Genomic DNA, 22839 nt, shown 5'->3' on the forward strand with positions numbered 1-22839 from the left:
CCAAAGCATGTTATTAAATTTAATAACCTATTAAGGGATGGCTTATATATACATATGGTGAATGATACTTTTGCCTTAGATTTAGAATTTCTTGTCAAATTCTTGTGATAAGATTATCATTCATCCAGAGCAAACAATTCTAGAAAGGAAAGATGGCTTCATTTTCAGTGGAAGAATTCATTGGAAATGGAATATTGAAAGAACTTTTCCAAAAATTGTTGGAAGAAGGTTGGGATGATGTACCAACGCTAAAGGTTATGGGTTCAGAGGACATGGACTTGCTATACATGACACACAAGCAAAAGGTTGGTCATCATCATTATCAATAGCATTTTTTAAATTTACCATCTTATAATATTGTCATTTAATCATACTCTTCTACACAATCTAACTTTTATCACTAAGCACACAAACTCCTTTATCATTTTAGTTTATAGAATTGTAGAGAGGGAACAATTTGGTCTTGAAATTAATGAAATTTTAAATTTCTTGATCACATTGTAGTAGCTGAATTATCCTATATGATAGCGTGAAAGAGGATTTTTAATTTTCAAGATCACTTGAAAATTTCATTAATTTCACAAATTAAATTGTTACGACTTGCAATTATAGAACCTAAATCCGTATTTTAACTCATTTAAATAAGACAAATGTTAACTTGTGTCCTCAAAGGCGAATGTTAAGGAACTTATTATAGAAATATACGTATTAAAAGTCGTACAGTCAACTTCTTAAAAGTTAAAATACTATGTTTTCCAATGCAAAGTTGCTCTTTTTAGATTCATTAACATGTGCCCTTAGGGCACAACACTCTTTAAATAAAAACATTAACTGATCTGGATCATCGGTTTAAAATTAGCTTAAACTAAATATTCTTGAAATATTCTTCATGTTTGATTTGAGATCGCATGACCAAGATTAATTAACGCATTACCTTTTGTGCCTATAAATATTATAAAATGTTAAGAACTATATGCTTCTGAAATTTTACCTTCTAATGTCATAGGAAGCACTTGGAATCAGACGTTACCTACATGATAGAGGATTGATGCAATATGCAGATAAGTTGGAGAACAGTGAGAAAAATCTAGTAGAGCTTCTCAAACTAAGCACTAATGAACTTGTTTCTCAGTTTGAAATGAAAAGAGGCCACATTGCCCGTTTCATTAACAAAACCAGGCACGATGATTCTTTCAAACAACGTGGACTTACTCTTAGAAGAAGAAGCAGCATAATAATTCAAGGAGAAGATAGCGTCCCAAAGAGTAATGGATCAAATTATGCCTCAAGTAACAGTAGTACAAGATCATATCTAAAAAGTAATGCAGCTTCTGATGAGCAATCAATGATTGATTTTAAGATTAAAGATTATGTTTTTAAAGGGATTGTAGCTTCTGAACCAGCTGAGCCTAGGGTATGTGGTTGTGTGAAACCACCTCAAGTTATTGACCAAGTTGCTGCATATAGTGCTGTTGAGAATATTTCAGTTCAGAAATTAACTCCTGAGTATAAGTTTGGAATGGAACCATTGGTGAAAACGAAAACACCACCACTAAAGGCATCCGAACTTTGGCGCGATAAACCAGCTGTTTTCTTGTGTCTCCGAAGACCAGGGTAAACATTTTTAACGACAAAAGTTAGTATTTTTAGTATGATACTAATTGGAGATCGAACTCTTGAACTATTTAATTATAAGTCTTCTGCTTAACTTTCTTACCTAATTACGAAGCCAACCTTATATCCTCCGAGGACAAGGGTGAATTGTTATAGTACATCTGAAAATTGCCAATTTGGCTTGTATTTCAAAAATCACTTTTACTTCAATCATACTCATATGATAAATAAACAACATTACAACACACAAAAATGCTAGAGAGAAAGAGCAAACAAAATGCAACTTTTCAAGCCCTAAAAAGATCTCCATCTTTTGAACATTTTTAATACTCTCAAAAAGACAAATATATAAGTAATTTTTCTTGTAATCTTTATGGTGTTTTATATCTCTTCATTTGAAAGTAAAGTGGGTTGCTTGCTACTATTTATTTCCCTTGAATTTGAAAACAGGTGCATCATGTGTAGAGCTGAGGCACACCAGCTTTATTCCAGAAAACCCATATTTGATTCACTTGGTTTTCAACTATTTGCAGTTCTTCATGAGGAAATTGAATCAGAGGTAATTAATAATAACAATCTTTAGCCATATTTTAATTCATTAAGCCGTTTAAGGCTTAATTTATTCTCATTGTTAAACAGGTAAAAGATTTCTGGCCTAGATACTGGGGTGGTGTTGTACTTCTTGATCGCAACAGGGACTTTTATAAAGCTCTTGGTGGTGGAAAATTGCCCAAGGAGAACTTTATATCAGGATTTTTGCTCAATCCTAGAGCACTTTCTAATTACAAGAGATCTAAAACCATGAATATTGAGTACAATTTTAAAGGTGAAGGTGAAATAAAGGGTGGACTCTTTATAATAGGGAGTGGAAAGAGTGGCATTGCTTATCAGTTTATTGAGAGAAATTTTGGTGATTGGGCACCACTGGCTGAAATTATTGAAATCTGTACTCAAATGCAGAAGGTAACACTCACTCCTTTATTCGATGAAATTTATATGGGTTCCACCATTTTATGTGGGATCTATTCTAAAGAGCAATGTTATTTGAACATCAATTTGATTGACAACCACATTGACACGAAAAGTAAAAATATGTATGTGAGTATGAGAGAGAAAGTTGTCACAAAAGTTGTTAGAAAATGGTTGTACAAATATCATTTCTCTATTCTAAAATATGGGAAGCACATTGATTTCACTAAATAAAAAAATAGATATCAGAATGTTGAAAAGAGAGTATTCGTAGCACTCATCTATCACGGTTTATCTTTTTTGACACAATGTCATGGTTCATCTTACTTAGATATATTACAAATCTTGTGAATATGATGCAGAACCAAGTAGAAGGTCAAAGGGAGTTTGTGCTACATTGAGAAGTTTCTACTAAATGAATATGTTGGAGCTAGGCATCAATTAAACTCATTTTAGTCACTATGACATCAATGATACAGTTTATATATTCATTATTAGTTAATGCAGATAAAATTGATAAATCTATTCTTTGTTTCCATTCCCCTGATATTTCAACCTTCAGAAGTTTGGCTAAATATCTGTACTAGAAGTAATGTACTTATCAAATCAGATTAATAATGGAAAAATTCATTTTAGTTTATTTTGTTTTAGACTTCTATAAGTTTGGCTAAATATTTGTACTAAAAGTAATCCTTTCAAGATATTTCGGAATCCAAATCCAACAGCAACAATGCTGAAAAATGCAATTGATTATTTCTTCTTTGCCTCCATGAAGGGGGCAAGCAGTAACATGCTCTGTACTTTTAAATGATTCCTATCATTCAACCTTCCATGTGATATGTCGGTGTCGGAGCTAGGAAGCAATAAATAATGTTTGTGGTGTCATTGTCATAATCAATATCGATACAATGATCATGTAACTATTTTTTTTTTTTTGGTTACATGTAACTATGCTTTTCGTAATTACGAATTTTATTTATTTTTCTTAAAATGAAAGTTAAAGACCAAAACAAACTAAGATTCAAGAGATATAGAAATGAAAGAAAACAGTTTTCAAAAAATGGTAAGCAAAATTTACTTATATTTCAAGGACAACATGCAATTATTTTAATTTTTTAAAGAGGTAAAAACAAATTATTGCGGTGGAGGAACGTGTAACTGAAAACAGTTACGGTGGAGATGCGCGTAATAAAAAATGGTTACGGTGGAGCAGGGGCGGATGCATGTTGAAGCTATGTGGGACTATAGCTCCACATGCTTTTCCCTATTTTTTTTATTTTTAGTAGATAAAATACGTACATATAGCACACACGCACGATAGCAACTACAAGTGTTGAACATGTTTTTTCAGCTATGAAAGTTGTGAAGAGTAACCTATGTAATAAAATGAGTAATCAGTGGTTAAGAGATGCTCTATTAACAATTAGCAATGATGTCATTTTATCTCATTTTCAACAAATGGATATGAGATGATTTTCATTGTAATGTATTGTATCAAACAAAGGTAATAATATTTGTCGATTTAAAAAAAATTGTTTGTATTATTATTTATTTGAAATTTTAGCTCCACATGTACCTAAAGTCTGGATCCGCTCTTGCGGTGGAGGATCGTTGGACCGTGGTGGTTAGCGAACGATCCCCTCCTTATAGCGCCAAATGATAATGTCCGGTGAGAACTTATGAGTGGCAAGGGCGGCGGTTAATGTTTCGGTGTGACGGTAACAACTTCTGGTACGACGGTGTTGAGTCTTCGCGGTGGAACGAATGTGTCTGCAGGCACATTAGCACTTTGACGCTCAAGTCAGTAATGAAACTAAAAAAAAAAAGTGTGTAGAAAGTGTTGTGAAAAGTGATATTCGAAGAGATATAGAAATTTAAGAAAACAGTTTTTAAAAAATCCGTAAGCAAAATTTACTTATTTTTCATGGACAACATACAACACAATTGTCTGACAGGACATGACCAAACCCCTACGTGGTGCTCTTATTTCATATATAGGGCATTAAGGTATAGTTCAAAGCTATGAACTAAAATTAATCATGAATCTCCTTATGGATCCTAAAATTATCCAAGAATGATTTCCCTTGTATCTTGCTTGAAAGGTGTGCTTTCATGTAATCTGCAGCCAGTGGCGTCTCCAGGACCCTGGGTCAGGAGGTTCAAAATTTAAACTTTAACTTATAATAATATAATATAATATAATATAATATATATATATATATATATATCCAAAAAATTACATTGTATTCAATTTACAATGTACTCAAAAAACTCCATCCATTCTTTACAAATGTCCCCTGCGCGGTTGCATGTTCTGAAATCGTTGAATAATCAACTCATCATCAATCTTGTCCGCCACATCTCTCTCAATATAAGTCACAAGACAATCATTCATCCAATCATCATCCATTTTATTACGCAATCTAGACTTCACAATCTTCATAGCAGAAAAGGCTCGTTCAACGGTTGATGTGGCAACGGGCAAGATCATTGCTAACTTCAAAAGTCGATAGACTAAAGGATAATCAATATGCTTTTTGAGTGCAACCATTTTTTTTGAAAGATCACCTATTCCTTTCAAATATGCAGCTGAAACACTTGAAGATGGAATGGGATGGGTGGTGGCGCGACGGATTTTGGTGGTGGTTCGGCCGCCGGAGTGGATGAGAGTGGTGGTAGTGGAGGAAGAAGGGTTTTCTAAGTTAAGAGAGGATAGTTTTAGAGAGAAGTTTAGAGAGTAGTTGAAATGTGTAAATGTGTGAAGTGAGAGTGGTTTGGGTCTTTGGTAGCTGGTGCAAAAAAAAAATATGAGAAGGTTCAAAATGCAAAAAGCATAGGGGTATATGTGAAAAAAAATAAATTTTGAGGGTTGGCAGGTGCATCCCCTCAGCACTATGTGCCTCCGCCCCTGTCTGCAGCAGCAATTTTTTGAGTTAAATCAATTTTTCATAGACGATGTTCCCGTGAACAATTATTGAATGGAAATTGTGCCCTTGAGTTAAATCAATTTTTCATAGACGATGAAAATAAGTTTAGCCGACAACGTTGATGCAAGAAGATGGTGCCAAAAGGAATAAAGGGAAGATGATGCACACTTTAAGTGAGTTAATGAGAACCTTTAGATTAAACAAAATTGAAGGTTAAGATTTGGTGTCAACAAATTCGTTGACAACAGGTGTCAACGGATCTTGTCTCATATATATATATATATATATATATATATATATATATATATATATATATATATATATATATATAGGGGGCTGTTAACTTGCACCCACCTAAAAACACTTAGGTGCAAGTTAACAAGCTGCACCTACTAGTTATTTACCAAAACACCCATGTTTTTCAATTATAAACAAATATTATTTATGCTATTTACAAAAATGTCTTTTTAATTCAAATAAAGTTTAATAGAGACAAAATTGTGTTTTAGTAAAGTACAAGTAGGTGCCGCTTGTTAACTTGAACCATAGTGTTTTTAGGTGGGTGCAAGTTAACAGCTCCCTATATATATATATATATATATATATATATATATATATATATATATATATATATATATATATAGGAAAATGCTAACAAGTGCCCTAAGGGCATTGTTTAAGCATCTTAAAGTAGCAATTTTTGCATTGGAAATTGTACGGTTAAGACTTTAAAAAGTGTTTGACTTGTATTTTCAAGACATAGTTTCTTTTTTTGGGTTCCTTAAACAATGCCCTTAGGGCACTTGTTAGCAAGACCCATATATATATATATATATATATATATATATATATATATATATATATATATATATATATAGGATGTATACTATGAGAATGACTATCTTATATGAGAATGGTGAAAATGATCATCAACCATTAGATCAAAAATAAATGGTTCAGATTAAAAAGTCACATATGCACCTCACTTTATTATATCAATTCTCATAAATTCATTTCCCTTTTGAGCTTCTTCTCCCCACAATCATAGTTAAACGAAATTAAATTAATATTCCAATCAAATTAAAGAACACACATGCCTCCATTATTCTATCAATTCTCATTAACCCTGTTCATCTTCTCCAACTCACAGTTTCATTTGGTCACTCACAATGTTCATCAATCTTGAGCTTCGATTTCAATTGATAGTAAATCTGCCTTCAACTTCTTCTAACTTCATGGAAATACTACGTCAATTTTGACATTTAGTAACGCCAATTTAATAACACTTATAGGGAAAGTGCTATTAAAATATTGACTCTAATATTAATAATAGCATTTCGGTTATGCGTGCTATTATAATGTGACACCTATAGTAGCCCTTTTATAGGAAGTGCTATTAATATGATATTTAAAAAAATAAAAATGAAAAAAAGAGGAGTGTGATAGCGTTTTCTAGTTAACGCTAATATTGGCTTATATGATTTGTTAGCGTTTTATTGGGAATGGCTATCTTTGCCCATACCAAATTTAAAAAATATAAGTTTTCAACAAAAAAAAAACCGCAAAATAATTTTGTGTTTGGCGCTGAAGTCATATTTCATCCCCTCTCCGCTTTTCTGCACCCAAAACACAACTTTTACCAAAATCACTTCATCGAACCCTAACCTTCTCAAACATCTTCCCAGAGATTCTTCAAATCTTAACTTCTCTAGTCCGAACCCTTTAAACCCTATGCCATCATCTCAACCTCTAACTGAACCCTCTCATCTCCACCCAAAAATTCTTCACAATAGAACCCTGACCCGTCATCTCATATGAATTCATTCACTGCACCCTTTGACGAGACTGTCGAACTAATCGAAGCCGTTTTCTGCACGTTTTATCTGATCTTATCTAATCAGGTACCTTTTTGGTATTATCTATACATTCTTTTTGAGTGTAGACACATGTGTAGGCATTTTATGGTGTAGACCCTGAATCCTGTTGGGTTTTTTTTCATCAATTTCATTTGGGGTGTTGGTGGTTTTATTTGGATATTTATGTAATTTAGTAATTTGGACAATTTCTTTATGTTATGGGCCATTAATTGTATACGTTCTCCCCTTTAAATCAATTTTGAGTTTTGAACACATTCAAACAAATTAGTCTCTACATTAATTTTAGTTGTAATTTGCACATCGTTCTCCGTCGAAACCATTTGAATCTGTATTGGTGTCAGTGTTTCTATTTTTGCTGGATTCTGTAGGTGGTTTTACGTGTCTGTGTCTATCTTAGAATTGCTAGAGTGTTTTAATGTCTCCGGGTGTGATGGGGTAGTAAGCACCCTCCTATTTTTTAAGCAGGTTTTTTCAACCCTGTGTTGGCTATCTGTGTTATCGTCAAGAATGTTGTTTTGGAGGTTGTTCACTATGCACTGGTGTTGTTATTTGGGGAGGTCTTGTTTGGATTTGTTTTGATAAACTTGTTTAGACTTTGTATTCTGTGTTGTTTATTATTACATAGTGATTCGACCGATTGTACTTTGTAACATTTTCGGGTTATTGTGTTCGGACTGTTGTTAATATTATTTGCTGATAAAAAGAATATATATTTTGGTGTAAACCCACACATTGTATTAGTGGCCTAACCGAGGCTACCACATTTGTGTCAGCTACACCGGGTTTCAAAGGCAAATTGTATGGTTGAGTAGCTTTTTGACACTTTTATTTATGTTGAGTTTTCATTAAATTTGTTATCATGAACTTTGTGAAGCTTTTTGGCTACGTACTAATGTGTGTTTGACTTCAGTCCGTTCAAACTGAAACATATGTATTATCTATTAAGTTAACCTATATCTCCTCATTAAAAGAATTCAATTTGAACTTGCAATAAAAAATAAAAAAATAATTCAATATCAACTTGCAGAAGAAGTTGATTTGTGATAGAAAAATTTGTTTAAGCTATTAAACTTAAAACTAACAGAAAAGTGACACATTATTACAATTCATGATAGAACTCATAAGTGACATTAGTCTATTTTTTTTACAAGTGACACATTATCACAATTCCTGATGGAACTCATAAATGAAAACAATATATAGAAAAAGTGAAATGAAAATAATATTTATTAAGAAAGAATTGTTATGTCTAGTAGTACCTTAAGGCTTATATAGCCAATTAGACTAACGGCTGTCTTGGCGAGTTTCGGCGCATTGTTTTTTTTTTTTTTCAGTTTTAGGAGCTGTGGTATTACCAACTCGTTGTGGCCTTGTGGGTGTTTTTGGCTGGTTTTTTGTTATCTTGAATTTTTTTTAGCTTTGGGTGTTTGGAGTTGTTCAGAGCTTTTTTTGCTGTTTTATGGTGTAGGCTGGTTTGGGTATTGATTTAGATGGGATTCAATGGCTATGAAGTATGTCTATATATGGGACTTAGCATTGAAAATGGCTATCACATGGCTTCTTTTACTCAAAATGAAACTTATGTCATTTAGTACAAAGTGAGGGAATTTAATCTTCATATCAATGTATATTTGCTCACTTTTTTTACGTGTTCATTTTCATATCCATGTATATTTAATTTGGTCTGTTTAAAACTTTCAAATATTTATATATTTCAGTTAAGAAGCTGAGTTCCATTCTTGTTCAAAAAAATGAAGCTGAGTTCCATTTATAATATTTTAAGGGAAATGGATTCAGCTGTACGCCAAAGTTCAGAGGCTTGTGATTAAAATGAAGAGAAGGAAGTTCAGGTTTTCAAGCACATAGAACAATTGGTAAAACTCTGCCGAATTTGTGCTCTTCTTTGATTTTTGTTGTTGTGTCTTTCATAGTCTTTCATACTTTAATGTCTTACCAGGTCCATAATTGATTACATAGTATCTGAGATTAATTCAATGTGACTTTTGATATTTTTTATAGTGAAATTGGAATTTTCTTGCATGTTTAGTATGTATGTTTAGTATGTACTTGCTTATATTTATTAAATGTCACTCTTTCATTCATTCATGTAAATTATGCAGGTTATTCAAACAAGGCATGTCATGGGCACCTTGGTGCCTTAAATTCTTCAATTTTGTAGGTTTGACCATTGAGTTCTCAAGTTCATTTACTCCATGGTTACTAGCCTTGGAAATTTTGGCAATTATAGTTTAGTGTAAACTGTCGTATAACAGCCTATGCGTAAGTATGGCTTTCAAATGCTATTTACCATGATGCTTAGTCCCTTCACTTTCATTTGTTTCAGCCTTTTGTAATAATCATGTTTTGTTGTTTATCATTTGCAGGGTATAGAATTTGGTTTTAGTTTGATATTAATATTGATCAAATGAAGTATAATTGTTGAAATGTGTTGTCATTTGAGGTGTATCCTCCACATCAATGCATATGCGTAATCTTGAAAAGGTAATACTCGTGACTTGTTATAAAGCTTATGATCTTACTATTCTATAAGTATCTTTAGTATTCTAAATATTTGGTAGGAGTTTTAGTTAGATTTGAGGCTTGTGAAATTTTGGATTCATATGGAAGGTTCCTGGTATGAATTTTTGCAGCTTGTTTCAAGTAATTTGGACGAGAGCTATATATGTGTATGCATGTATCAGAGATATTGAAGAAATTGACCAGAACATAGCATAAGGGAAATGAAGAGGAACAAAGATACATATAAAAGACCTGAAGAGCTTTTTTTGTTTGAATTTGAAGAGCTTTTCTTGATAACATATACATTGTGTTAGGTTCTTTTACAATGAATACATTGAATGACTTGTTTTGTATTTATTTTATGAGTAATGAAATTCCTCTATAAATATATAATCATTTTAAATGATCTCTAGAATTAATTATTATTTTTTTTTTTTTTAAAAAAAAGACTTATAATAGCACTTTTATAAAAAGGGCTATTAACGACAGGGTAAAAATAAACGACTAAAGATAGCACTTTTAAGGAAAGTGCTATTAATACATGGTTTTTAATAGTATTTTAAAAGTGCCATTATAGGTGGTATACCCTACAATAGCGGGGGCTTTAATAGCACTTAAAGCACTTTTAAGTGCTATTAAAGGCTAAAAAAAGTGCTATTAATCACCTTTTTTGGCGTAGTGCAGAGATTTTAGAACTGTTTGTATCAATTTTAACTATTTTTACAATTATGATTGGATAAATTAAGATAACCCCACATCAATTTTAACAATTGAATTATTTGGGATTATATGTTTTGAGAATCAACCAACTAAGAATTTCAATACAAAACGACCAAAGCTATTTCTTTTGAATTATTAGAAACCAACATAAAATATTATGATCAATATAATAGAAAGAAAAAATAAAAGGGTTATGAGAAGGTAAATGGGTTGTTTTCCGAAACCCAAACTCAAGTAAATTGTGAAAAATGATTGTAGATATTTTGGGTTGAAGAAGATGAAAAGGGAAATGAATTTATGAGAATTGATATAATAAAGTGAGGTGTATATGTGACTTTTTAATCTCAACCATTTATCTTTGATCTAATGGTTGATGATCATTCTCACCATTCTCATATAAGATAGTCATTCTCATAGTATACATCCTCATATATATATATATATATATATATATATATATATATATATATATATATATATATATATATATATATATATATATATATATATATACATATGTATGTACATACATATATATATGTACATATGTATATATATGTACATATGTATATATATGTACATATGTATATATATATATATATATGTATATATATATATATATATATATATATATATATATATGTGTGTGTGTGTACATATATATATCTGTGTACATACATATATATGTATGTATGTATATATATATATATATATATATATATATATATATATATATATATATATATATATATCAGTTGTAAGTCCTACGACTTACTAGATGAACTCTTTCTAATATAGATTTACACATGTAGTCATACAACACGATCAATCCCATAACTTTTGTTACGTTGGACGAATCGATAAAGTTGTGTCATTTTATTTATTTAAATGCCTTTCTTCTTAATTTTTTTTCAAATATTAATTCATTCATTAATAAGATTCTTTTACAAAAATATTTTGAATATAATTAATTAAAATGAGTTAAAAATATATTTGTATATATTACTAACTATCAAATAAAGATAATAATTTTGATATCGGAAAAAATAATGTCATGAGCGGTAACCCCTCGTGTCCATGCTCATGCTACCCCTGTCATACAATTATTATGCATGTAAGTTTGGGAGGAAAAATATAGAAAGATTACAAGAGAAAAAAGCAGAGGGACATGTGACCTAACAAATTAAAAGTACATACATTATTGTTGGATGGGTCCTTCATCAAGTAGGAGTCCACACCAATTAAAAAAAGGTTATTGTTTTTACCATCCCATTATTTTCCCGTGGGCTTTTTTTTTTCCTTCTCAAAAATACCTTATCTCTACATCTTATTTGTCGAGGGTCTATCATCCATTATAAAAAATTATGAGCTTCGTGGTAAACTACACGGTTCACGTGTGTGTCGCATTGCTCCTCGCATTAGCCACCTCCTATTTGCTGATGATAGCTTCCTTTTCTGCAATGCAACAATCTCGGAAACGCAAAGCCTGAAGGAAGTCCTCTCCTAATATGAATCAGCATCAGGGCAAAGAATTAATTATGGTAAATCTGCCATAGCCTTTAGCGCAAATACAGATCCTGGTGTCATCACAAACATTTCCACATTACTTGGTGTTTCTAATACTATTGGCTCCGGGAAATACTTAGGCCTTCCTTCTATGGTTGGTCGTAGTAAGAAAGCAATCTTCTCTTATCTTAAGGACCATATTTGGAAAAATGTCAAGCGTGGAGTGCTCGATCTCTTTCACGTGCTGGTAAGGAAATCTTGATTAAATCAGTTGCCCAAGCCATACCTTCTTATTGTATGGGTGCCTTCCTTTTCCCTACCTCACTTTGCGAGGAGATCGAAAGAATCATGAAATCCTTCTATTGGGGCTCAAAAAAGAATGGTAGTCATGGCATTAACTGGATGCGTTGGGACAAGTTAACTCTCCACAAAAGTTTGGGGGGCCTCGGCATTCGAAACATAGAAGCTTTCAATTTATCCATGCTTGGTAAGCAAAGTTGGAAACTCCTTTCAGATCCGTCTTCTCTACTTTCTCGAATTCTCAAAGCTAAATATTTCCCGCGAAGGGACTTCTTGGATGCCCCTCTCAGCCATAATCCAAGCTACACATGGAGAAGCCTTTGGAGTACACAACATTTACTTACCTTGGGTCATAGATGGAAGATTGGAGATGGTTCCAAAATTAAAGTGTGGAGCACACCTTGGCTGCGAGACCTTCTGTCCCTTAAACCGTCCACTCCGTCTCCACCAAATTTGAGGATTTAACTGTTAACCATTTGATGCTACCGGACATATCTTCTTGGAACTATAACCTTGTCCACTCTTTGTTTAATCCTAGTGATGCCGCCGCAATTTTATATACTCGTCTATACAATCGACAAAGAGAAGATACTCGCATTTGGAAGGCTACAGTTGACGGCTCCTACTCCGTTAAAACGGCCTACCGCATCTGCACTAACATCCTTAGTGAAGCTTCGCCGCAACCAAATTCAACACAATGGCATCTCCTTTGGCACCTTCGTGTCCCTCTAAGAGTACATGCCTTTCTTTGGCGTGCAGCCCACCACTGTCTACCTAGAAGAGACAATCTATCCAAGCGTGGTATCCCTTGTTCAGAAACTTGTGTATCTTGTGATCTTCTGGCTCAATCTCATATGCACCTATTCTTTGTTTGTCATAAAGCAAAGGCTTGCTGGAACCTCCTTGGCATAGGCAACATTATTCAAAACTTACTCTATAGGGCCGATTCGTTTCAACAAATGCTTTTTGACTTGCTGCACAAACTTCATGATCATCAAAGACCATTAGCAGCTATGATCATTTGGAGTTTATGGAAGAGTCGCAACTTGCTACTTTGGGAATACAACAACACTACTCCAACTCACACAGTCACTCGCGCCCAAGAAGTCCTTCATGAATTGAGTTGCGTCCAAAAAGCCAAACATCCGAAGCACCACGTCGAACTGTCCCTTGCCTGGGAAAAGCCTCCTCACGGCACAATCAAGTGCAATGTTGACGCAGCCCTCTTCAATGGTAATTTGGTAATGTGTTATGGTTTATGCTTCCGTGACTCTTCTGGAAAGCTTCTCTTCGGTAAGTCAGATTTCAAACTTTTGTCGGCCACTGTTTTGGAAGCTGAAGCTATAGGTCTCTTGGAATCTCTCAAAATGGCCATATCCAAAGACCTCCGCCATGTTGCATTCGAAACAGATAGTAAGCTCTTGGTTGATCTAGTAGGAAACACCAATCTTCCTCTTAATGAAATTGGTGATTTAGTTTCTGAATGCAAAACTCTCTTGTTAAGTAATCCCGACTATGTAGGATCGTTTATTAGGAGTCAAGCAAATAGTGTGGCTCATAACATTGCTAGAGCTGCTCTATCGTATCCTAGCCCCCATGTCTTTTATGATGTTCCTACTACCTTGTATTCTCTATTTATGAATGAAATGCAGTAATTTTTCCTTTACTAAAAAAAAAGACTATTAATTTTTCACCCTAATACTTTCTCGTGCGTCTTATTTGTTTTCGAAAATACATTTTGTTCGAATTTTGTAATCTGAACCATGTTGTACGTATTTTTGGATTGTGAAATATGAAACATGTGTTTGTATTGATATCAAATGTCTCTACCGACCGTCGTACGATCCTTGCAAAAAACAGCAACAAAATTTTAGGGATCGTCTAAACGGTCAACATCGACCATGTGAAATTCTGGCACGCAATGGACATATGTGCTATAAGATGTTTGGGACACCAGGAATGTCTTATGGGATGTCCTGGACACTTAGTTATGACAACGTAACACAATAAACAATTATCAACAATAAAGAAAATTGCATGGAAGGAAGAACACAATATATTTGGTAACCCAGTTCGGTGCAGCCTACGACTAGAGGCATCCATGCCAAGAAAGGAAATCCACTATTATAGTATTAGTTCAAAGTCCTATGTGAACAACTTCTAGTTCACAACCTTCTCACCTAATCACTATCCGTGGTATTTCTATCTAAGACTCCCCTACATATGAGATCTCATCTCACTTTCTCTTAGCCACACAACCCATGATTTCAGCAATGATTACAATCAAATAGGAGAAACACTCCAATACACAAAACCTACTCTTGCTTAAAAGCTCTAGAGTGGTTCACAAATAACAACTTACAACTCAACTAAAACAGCCCATCTCAGTGCATCAAGGTGACACAAAGAGTGGCTCACAAATAACAAGGACATACACGAAACCCTAACAAGACTCTTTTCTCAATGATGACTTCAGTGGTCTTCATGTAGGTTTGAGTCTTCCTTTATATAGCCAGAGAATGCATGGGCTTGATCATCAATCAGGCTAAACAAAACAGCTGATCCAATAAAGTCTTTAGCTACAATCTTCTAGAAGCAAGTATAATGTTTCTTAAAATGTTTACTGTAACGCCCTATTTCTATTAAAGCGATAAAACACGTGAATAAAGTATATATTCAAGAAATAGACGCTACGTCTTCAACAAAATTCCAACAACATGCATATATAAAAATTCTCAACAGTCGCAGCAGATATAAATCATACATCACCAAAGTATACATGTCATAAGATCAACATAAATTCATAAATAAAATCTCGAAGACCCGACAAATGGGTAAAATCTCCACAACATAAGCAAATCCAGAAATCAAAAGACTGACACCTAATCAGAGCCTAGACCTAAGACTCTAAAGAACCGATAACGGAGATTAGCTCTCGCTATCCAAGCAATCCCCAAGCAACTCACAGAAAGGAACTACTCCTGCACTCCGTCTACCCATTCATACAAATAGGTAGGCGGTCAAAACCACTGGGGGTAAGCTTTACGTCAATCATAATCAATATAAACAGTTTAACATAAATGAATCAAATCAAGTTTCAAATAATTTACATGAGAAATTAACTTCCATATACACATTCACACAACCATTCCAATATTACAAGTATGTACTCATCAAACACAATTATCACCAACAATCATCGTTCACATGCAACAAATAAGACTTATGTCAATATGATATACGCCTATACTCGACATGTATATGCATGTGGTACCATATCATCAACCATTAGATGCCAACAGAACATCTTATGTAAGAGTACACCTCCTCTTACAATCCAACTATGTAAAAGTACACCTCCTTTTACATTTCTCATATGACTCAATATGATTATGATGCATAGACATACAAGCAAAGACTCAATAATGCAAAACCTTCAACATATACATCCACCAACAACAATGTAAAAGTACACCTCCATTTACATTGACTAGTTCATCAACAATTGTATTATCAAGTATTTACGTCCACACAATCAACAACTCGCGATTCAAATAAGAGTCCTCACCATATTATCAACAAACATTAACATCAATTGTCATATATACATTAATCAACATCAACTATATAATATGGCTCGGCAACTTCATACACTTTCTCACAATCCAAGTGTAAGAGTAAATACAACACTTTATGATAAACATCATATTCAACACCTAACAATCATTCACATATCTCCATTTAATCATAAAAAGCTATTCACGAAAGGTTTACAAGGTATTTGGACTTGAAGATTATTTTCGACAAAGTTCGTCTCTCATTTTACAACTTTAAAATAATTGAGACAAATGAACCAAAACCAAGTAAATAAAATCTAGGGCCTCGACTATGTATACACTTAGATCACATATGAGTGTAGTTGAATATACATGTGTGTTTCACCGGCCGACCACGAGAAAATCATCAAAATCACAAAGTTACGACAAATTCATATCATTTCTTCCATATTGCAAAACCAACTCATTTTCAAAATAAAACCAAGTTAGATTCAACAAGGCTTAGGTTAAATACTCTTAAACCTCTTAATTAAACTCCTATTACTTCTAGTTTTGAAGTTAAGTTTTGGGTTGACTTAGAAATAGTTATGCGGAATTTTCATAAAATTTTACTAAGACCCACTTGGAGTATTTTCATCATAACTCAAAATCTAAAAATCATTTTCTAGTCAAACCAAAACCATTGGAAAGCTAACATAATTATCTAAAACTTTAATGTTTATACCAAAAGGCAACTCGAAACGGAAAATGGTGAAAAATATGAATGTTTTCCAGATTTGCCAGACAGAAAATCGGCGGCCGATTTTTGTCGAACCAAAACTGGAAAATCAGCTCAGAAATTGGTGGCCGATTTTGGCAATTAGGTGGCCGATTTTGGGCTTCACGGCAGTTCAAAAATCAGTTTAAAATGCTTTTTTCGCTTAAGAATCACTCTTAAATCACTAGACTCAAACACAAGACTCCCAAATTAAATCAAAACATTACCCATAATCATAACACTTGTAATAAACACTTATACCACTTCAAATCATCAAGCTCACATCCAAAATCATAATCAACCCATTTTTATTCAACTCATTAAGGAACAACAACTTAATCATAATTCATATCCAAACCATGATATGAGATTATCAACAACAACCACAACTTATAATCATGTATTCAACCACAAATCAACAACAACATGTCACAATTCATCAATTGAGCATAATTCATCAAGTATTCAACGACCTAAATGCTAAGCTAAACTTTACTTTCTATTGAAAAACTAGTTAGTTGGTTCTTGTGAATCTAATTCTCTAATTAGAAATTTGGTCCAGTAAAATGGACGAATTATAAATCTCTAAAATAATAGAGAGAAATACCGCAAATAGAGCCATTGCAATACCCATCAAAGGGGTAGTTCCCCATCCCGGAGCTACTTTACCATATTCTTGTTATACCCTAATTTTGGACCTAAAAATACTGACTCAATTCTTCTTTCCTTGCATGTTAAAACCATCCAAAAAAAATTTCTTGCATTTCAAGTCATTTGAATGTGTCTTTAATCAATTGTATCTTTCCCTGCATCTTATTTCAATATTGTTTACAAAATTCATGAAAAAGGGTATTTTAGTCATTTCCTGCATTCAAACTCATTTTAGTCCTTGAAAATTGTTTAAGTCTTTTCATTTGGTTTGTATAAGTCCTTGTTTCATTTCTATGCCAAAACCATTCCAAAAATTACATTTGAAGTCATTTTGAGTCAGTTTAGCCCCTAGGGGCATTTTAGTCATTTCCTATGCTAAAATTTCTTTCAATCTTTGAAAAATTGTCCCTGAGTCATTTCAATTGGTTTGAATGAATTTTTGTCTAATTTCATGTCAAAATCCACTCCAAAGTTTACATCTGAGTTATTTTGAGTCAGTTTAGCCCCTCGGGGCATCAATGCAACATGACACAGAATCAATCACCAATTGCCAACTCAACAAACACATTTCATAATTCTCTCTCCAGCCTCAAAGATCCAACTCTAACCGTTTTCCAGAAAACCATCAAGAACACGATGAAGTTCATGAAGAACTTCATCCCCAAATCATAAACCCTAACTCAAATTAACCTCAATTCCTCACAAATCCACACCAATCCATCACAAATTCTTATCAATTTCATCACATAAAACTCAAATCCAGCAATTTCGCAACAAAAACAGTTCGAATTAAAAACAATTTGTTTCGCAGTTCTCAGAGATTCGAAGTGAATCTTCATCATCGAACTATAAGCTCTGCAATTCCAACACCGAATCATCCAGAGGACAAATCAGCGTGATCACAGAGGATTTGAGGAAGAGAAGAAGAGAGATCAAAGAGAAATTGAACCGGTGAAGAAGAAGAAGAAGATAAAACACCGATTTATTTTCGGTTCAAACTCACCAGGACAATTTGAAGCAGTCTCAAGGATCTTTCGTTCGAATCTCCAATTTAAAACCAGGTAAACACACGAACTCTTCTCGTTTTTGTTTTAAATCATCATCGAAGGTTCGTAATCAAAAATAAACGGTGAAACAGAGTAGATCAACAAGTTTTAACACTTGTTCTTTTGAAAAAGTTTAAGAAAGATTGAAAAAGCTTGAAACCAAAACCCTAGGTTGTAGATCTACGAAGATTCACCGTTTATTTTCCAAATCTAAGTTCATATTCGTAACCAGCACAAGAAATAGAACAAGTTAGGGTTTAGATCCAAACAGATCGGAGAAGTTTGAGTGTCGCCGGAATCTGGAATTCACGGCGGTGACAATGAAGATTCCGATGAATCTTCATCGTCTCCAGCCGTTTCATTCCAGAAACCAGCAGGGGAGGATGAACACCGGTGAAGAGAGAAGTGAGAGCTTCTCTCACTAGACGAGAGAAGAGAGAGAAGTGAATGGGAGAAATGAATGAACCGGTTCCATTTCGTTTATATAAGCGTTGATGAACCGTTTGGTTCAGTTAAACCACCGGTTCATTCGTTTCCCACCTGAACCATGTATGCACACCGTTTGATCTAGGGTTTGAGTCTCTGGATCAATCATGTGGCTCTTGTGGCTTCCTGAGATCTGAATCCAGTTGGCGCTTGGGCTTGGACCTTAGGTCCGTTAGTTTTTTTGGTTTTATATGCTTTCTTGCTATTTTTATGCTACTCTTTGATCTTCACACCTCTGCCTTGCCTAAAACTCTTTTAAAAAATTCCTAAATTTTTTCCATATGTTCCTGATATTTTGCTTGACATTTTTTGTGCTATTTCTATGTGTTAAAACCTGAGGAAAATATATGTAGTATTTCTTGCTAATTTGTTTACTATTTTGATAAAATTTGTGAAGTCTTGTATGTTTTTGAGTCTAAAAAGTCCTTAAAATTCTAAAAACTTTCCATGAATATTTCTTGTTAGTTTTGTGATATTTTTTGCGATGATTTTGCATATTAAAATTGATAAAAAATAATATGATGCTTGTCTTGCTATTTTGTGATGTTTTGTATTAAAAATTTGTGGAAAGTACATGTTCTAGATCCCTAATCATGATACATGATGTTGATTTGTGAAGTGTGAATTTGTAATGGATTTCTTGCTGTTTTGGAATGTTTTTCACTGCATGTGAATATATTGTATGAGTTTACTTGTCTTACAAGTCATGTGAATGTTTGTTTGTAAAAATAAAATGCCAAAATATGTCTAGAACATATCATGATTCTTGACTTGTTTGTATCCTTACAATCCACATATTATTGAATGTAATAAAACCTTTAGGAGAGTTGACATGATGTGAGGATTATAGGTCATACACTTGTCTTGATATTATGATAAGTTTTAGGAATATCTTGCCACTTTTAGGTTAAGGGTTTCATTACTTTTTGCCAAGTTTTTAGTGTTTCTTTTGCTTATAATTTCCATTCTATAATACCCTATGCTACTAACCACTTTACTTCATGTTTCATGCATCTCATCCTCCATCTTATATTCTTGGTCTTTATCTTTCTTACACTTTAAAGTTCATGCAAAAATTAGAATGTAATACCTAGGAATTCTTGTACTTTACCTTATGTTTTTAATTTCTTGCAAGACCATAGAATGTAAACTAGGGCATGATGTAAAGGACTATGGACTCTAATGATGTACACCGACACTCTCACCGACACTAGCACACACCTCACTTGGTTACTTTAGATGTATGGCTAGGATATGCATGTTTAGATGTATGTTTAGGATTGAATGTTTAGATGAATGCTTAGGTTTTACACTTAGAAAGATCAATTTTCCAAAAAAACTTGAACAACATCACTTGAAAACCTTTTCCAAAAAATATAGGAGTCAAAACTCCTTTGCATTTTCTCTTTATCTTCTTAATCAAATTTCAATGAAAATTAATCATACTTGACTTTTTTTTTCCAAAATAACTAATTCCACCTCACAATTTCACAATCTTATGCCCTTGAGGCCTCTCTCTCATTCTTCAAAACCCCATTTTCAAACTTAAAATCAATCAACAAAAACAAAAACATTTTTTGGAAACAAACTACGACGGATTTGATCCCTTAACCGGGTACGTAGGCAAGGAATCAAAACTCCTTCAATTCAAATAAAATAAAAATTCAAACACTTTCTTCTCCCTCCAATTCTTGACTTAGTAAGCTCTTAGGTGTAAATATCACTTTTCAAATAGCATTTAAAAATAAAGCGCGCGTGTAGAAAGTAAAGACGGTTCCTATAGGATACTATAGTCGTTATGGGTGCCTAACACCTTCCCGTAGCGAAAACAACTCCCGGACCTCGATTCTCAAGGGTTTTGCTTATTTTTTCCCTTCCCAAGAAAAAATGAGATATCAAAGGTTAAAAAGGTTCAAACGTAATCAATGTTTGACACCCGAAAACCAAGATAAAACAGCTGGCGACTTCACTGGGGAGATTCGAGAGTTACGCCTAGTCTTTATTTCCACGCTTGCGCCTTCGTTTTTACTTGCTTCTTTTACTTGCTTCCTTATGTGAATAAATGTTTAAATTCTTGCAAACGTGTGGGGTGAGAATATCAAAAGTCCTACACCCGGGCTGAGTGAACTTAGGATTTAGGGGGGATATAGTCGACAATTCATTCCGAGGGTTGCCTCGTGTATTGGATTATGCGATCAATCCCACATAGCTGAGGCATTTTGGGGGTGATGTTGTCGGCGCGTGTTGTCGCGTTTAGGCACTTTACTTCTAATTGTTCTATGACGCTATGAACCGTAGATAACCGAACCCATCCATGGCCATTTTCTAGAATGTAGTGCGGAGGCTAAACCGAGTGTTGTCTCAAATTTTAGTCGTCACGCGATACTACACTCAAGTTAGACCTTCTTACGGATAATCGTGGAGCGAGTGTTTGTCTCGTGGCACCATGATATACGTCGGAGAGGTTGCAACTTGGGAACTTTTTAGAACCCGGTTACTATCTCCTAAAGCCCTAGTTTCACCGGACACCGTGTCCACCCATGACTCTTTGACTTTGAATTTCAACCCACCATGTTTTCTCCGTACTTGAACATAATCATGCATACATGCATAAACTTTTTCCATGCATTTTATCGAAGGGCTTAGACAAATTGAATTTGTAAACATTGTAGGAATGGGGAAGACTAAGTCCTACAAGTTCAAGGAAGTGGATTTGGTTAGTTTGAGAGATTTGGCACTCAAGATCGAGGATCCGACTGGTTTCCGACACCGCTATGGGGCTTTACTTACTCTTTTCCAGACTAATGTGGATGAGAAGCTTGTGCACACTCTAGTGCAATTCTATGATCGGGACTATCGGTGCTACACTTTTCCCGACTTTCAGTTGGTGCCCACACTCGAGGCTTATTCTTGCTTGATGTATCTATCTATTGCTAAGGGGGTACCTTTCGCAGGACTTGAGAATCCTCCTACTCCATTGGTTATTGCTAAAGATCTCTATCTCAAGACCACCGATGTCTCCAAGAATCTTGTCACTAAGGCTCACATCCGAGGGTTCACTTTGGAGTATCTACTTGAGAAAGCCAACCTCAAAACTACTTGTCAAGACACTCTTAAAGCTATTCTTGCACTCCTCGTCTATGGGCTTATTCTCTTTCCAAATCTTGATGGCTTCGTGGACATGAATGCTATTATGATCTTCCACTCCAAGAATCCGGTTCCTACTTTGCTAGCTGACACATACCATGCTATTCACGATCGATCCGGCAAGGGTCGTGGATACATTCTTTGTTGTGTACCTCTCTTCTATAGGTGGTTTATTTCGCACCTCCCAAAGTCTTTCCATGATAATCCAGAGAATTGGACTATTTCACAGAGGATCATGGCTCTCACCCCTAATAAAGTGGTTTGGCTCACTCCCGCTGCTAAAGTCAAGGAAATCATCTTCGGTGGTGGGAAGTTTCTTAATGTACCTCTTCTTGGTACCCGGGGTGGAATCAACTACAACCCGGAGCTCGCCTTGCGACAATTTGGTTTCCCGATGAAAGAAAAGCCCATCAATCTTGCTACATCTCCTTACTTCTTCCACTACTCCAATGCACCCACATGAATAAGAGAAGATTTCATAGAAGCTTGGTCTAAACTCCGGAAGAAAGAGGTGAAGCATATGGGTGTAAGGTCCGGTGTTGCTCATGAGGCCTATACACAGTGGGTGATAAACCAAGCTGAGAAGATTGGTATGCCTTACCCCGCCATGAGATATGTGTCTGCATCTATTCCAACCATGCCTTTGCCTCTACTTCCGCCTACTCAGGAGATGTATCAGGAGCATCTAGCTATGGAGAGTCGGGAGAAGCATCAGTGGAGGACTAGATACTATGAGGCTGAGAACTTGATCATGACTTTGGA

General features: G+C 34.4%; 1 protein-coding gene and 1 long non-coding RNA gene across 3 annotated transcripts; both read left to right on the forward strand.

The window, feature by feature from the left end:
- Positions 1-1005: 1005 nt before the first annotated feature.
- On the forward strand, positions 1006-3430 carry LOC146922056 (uncharacterized). Its single transcript, XM_085710814.1, has 4 exons — positions 1006-1614; positions 2065-2173; positions 2254-2577; positions 2946-3430. The coding sequence occupies exons 1-4, from the start codon at positions 1049-1051 to the stop codon at positions 2982-2984; spliced, it is 1038 nt and encodes a 345-aa protein (XP_085566940.1). The 5' UTR covers positions 1006-1048; the 3' UTR covers positions 2985-3430.
- A 3445-nt stretch (positions 3431-6875) lies between these two features.
- LOC146922057 (uncharacterized) lies at positions 6876-10313 on the forward strand. 2 transcript variants are annotated; one of them, XR_015012356.1, is made up of 5 exons: positions 6876-7411; positions 9106-9261; positions 9508-9667; positions 9772-9889; positions 10039-10313. It is a non-coding gene; the product is annotated as an uncharacterized LOC146922057 (long non-coding RNA). The 2 variants fall into 2 exon arrangements; XR_015012355.1 differs by having other exon boundaries at positions 9508-9889.
- Positions 10314-22839: the final 12526 nt, after the last annotated feature.

Source organism: Medicago sativa, chromosome 5 (assembly GCF_051527215.1).
Source record: "Medicago sativa cultivar Bolivia chromosome 5, Bolivia_mono, whole genome shotgun sequence".
Classification (NCBI taxonomy): Eukaryota; Viridiplantae; Streptophyta; class Magnoliopsida; order Fabales; family Fabaceae; genus Medicago; species Medicago sativa.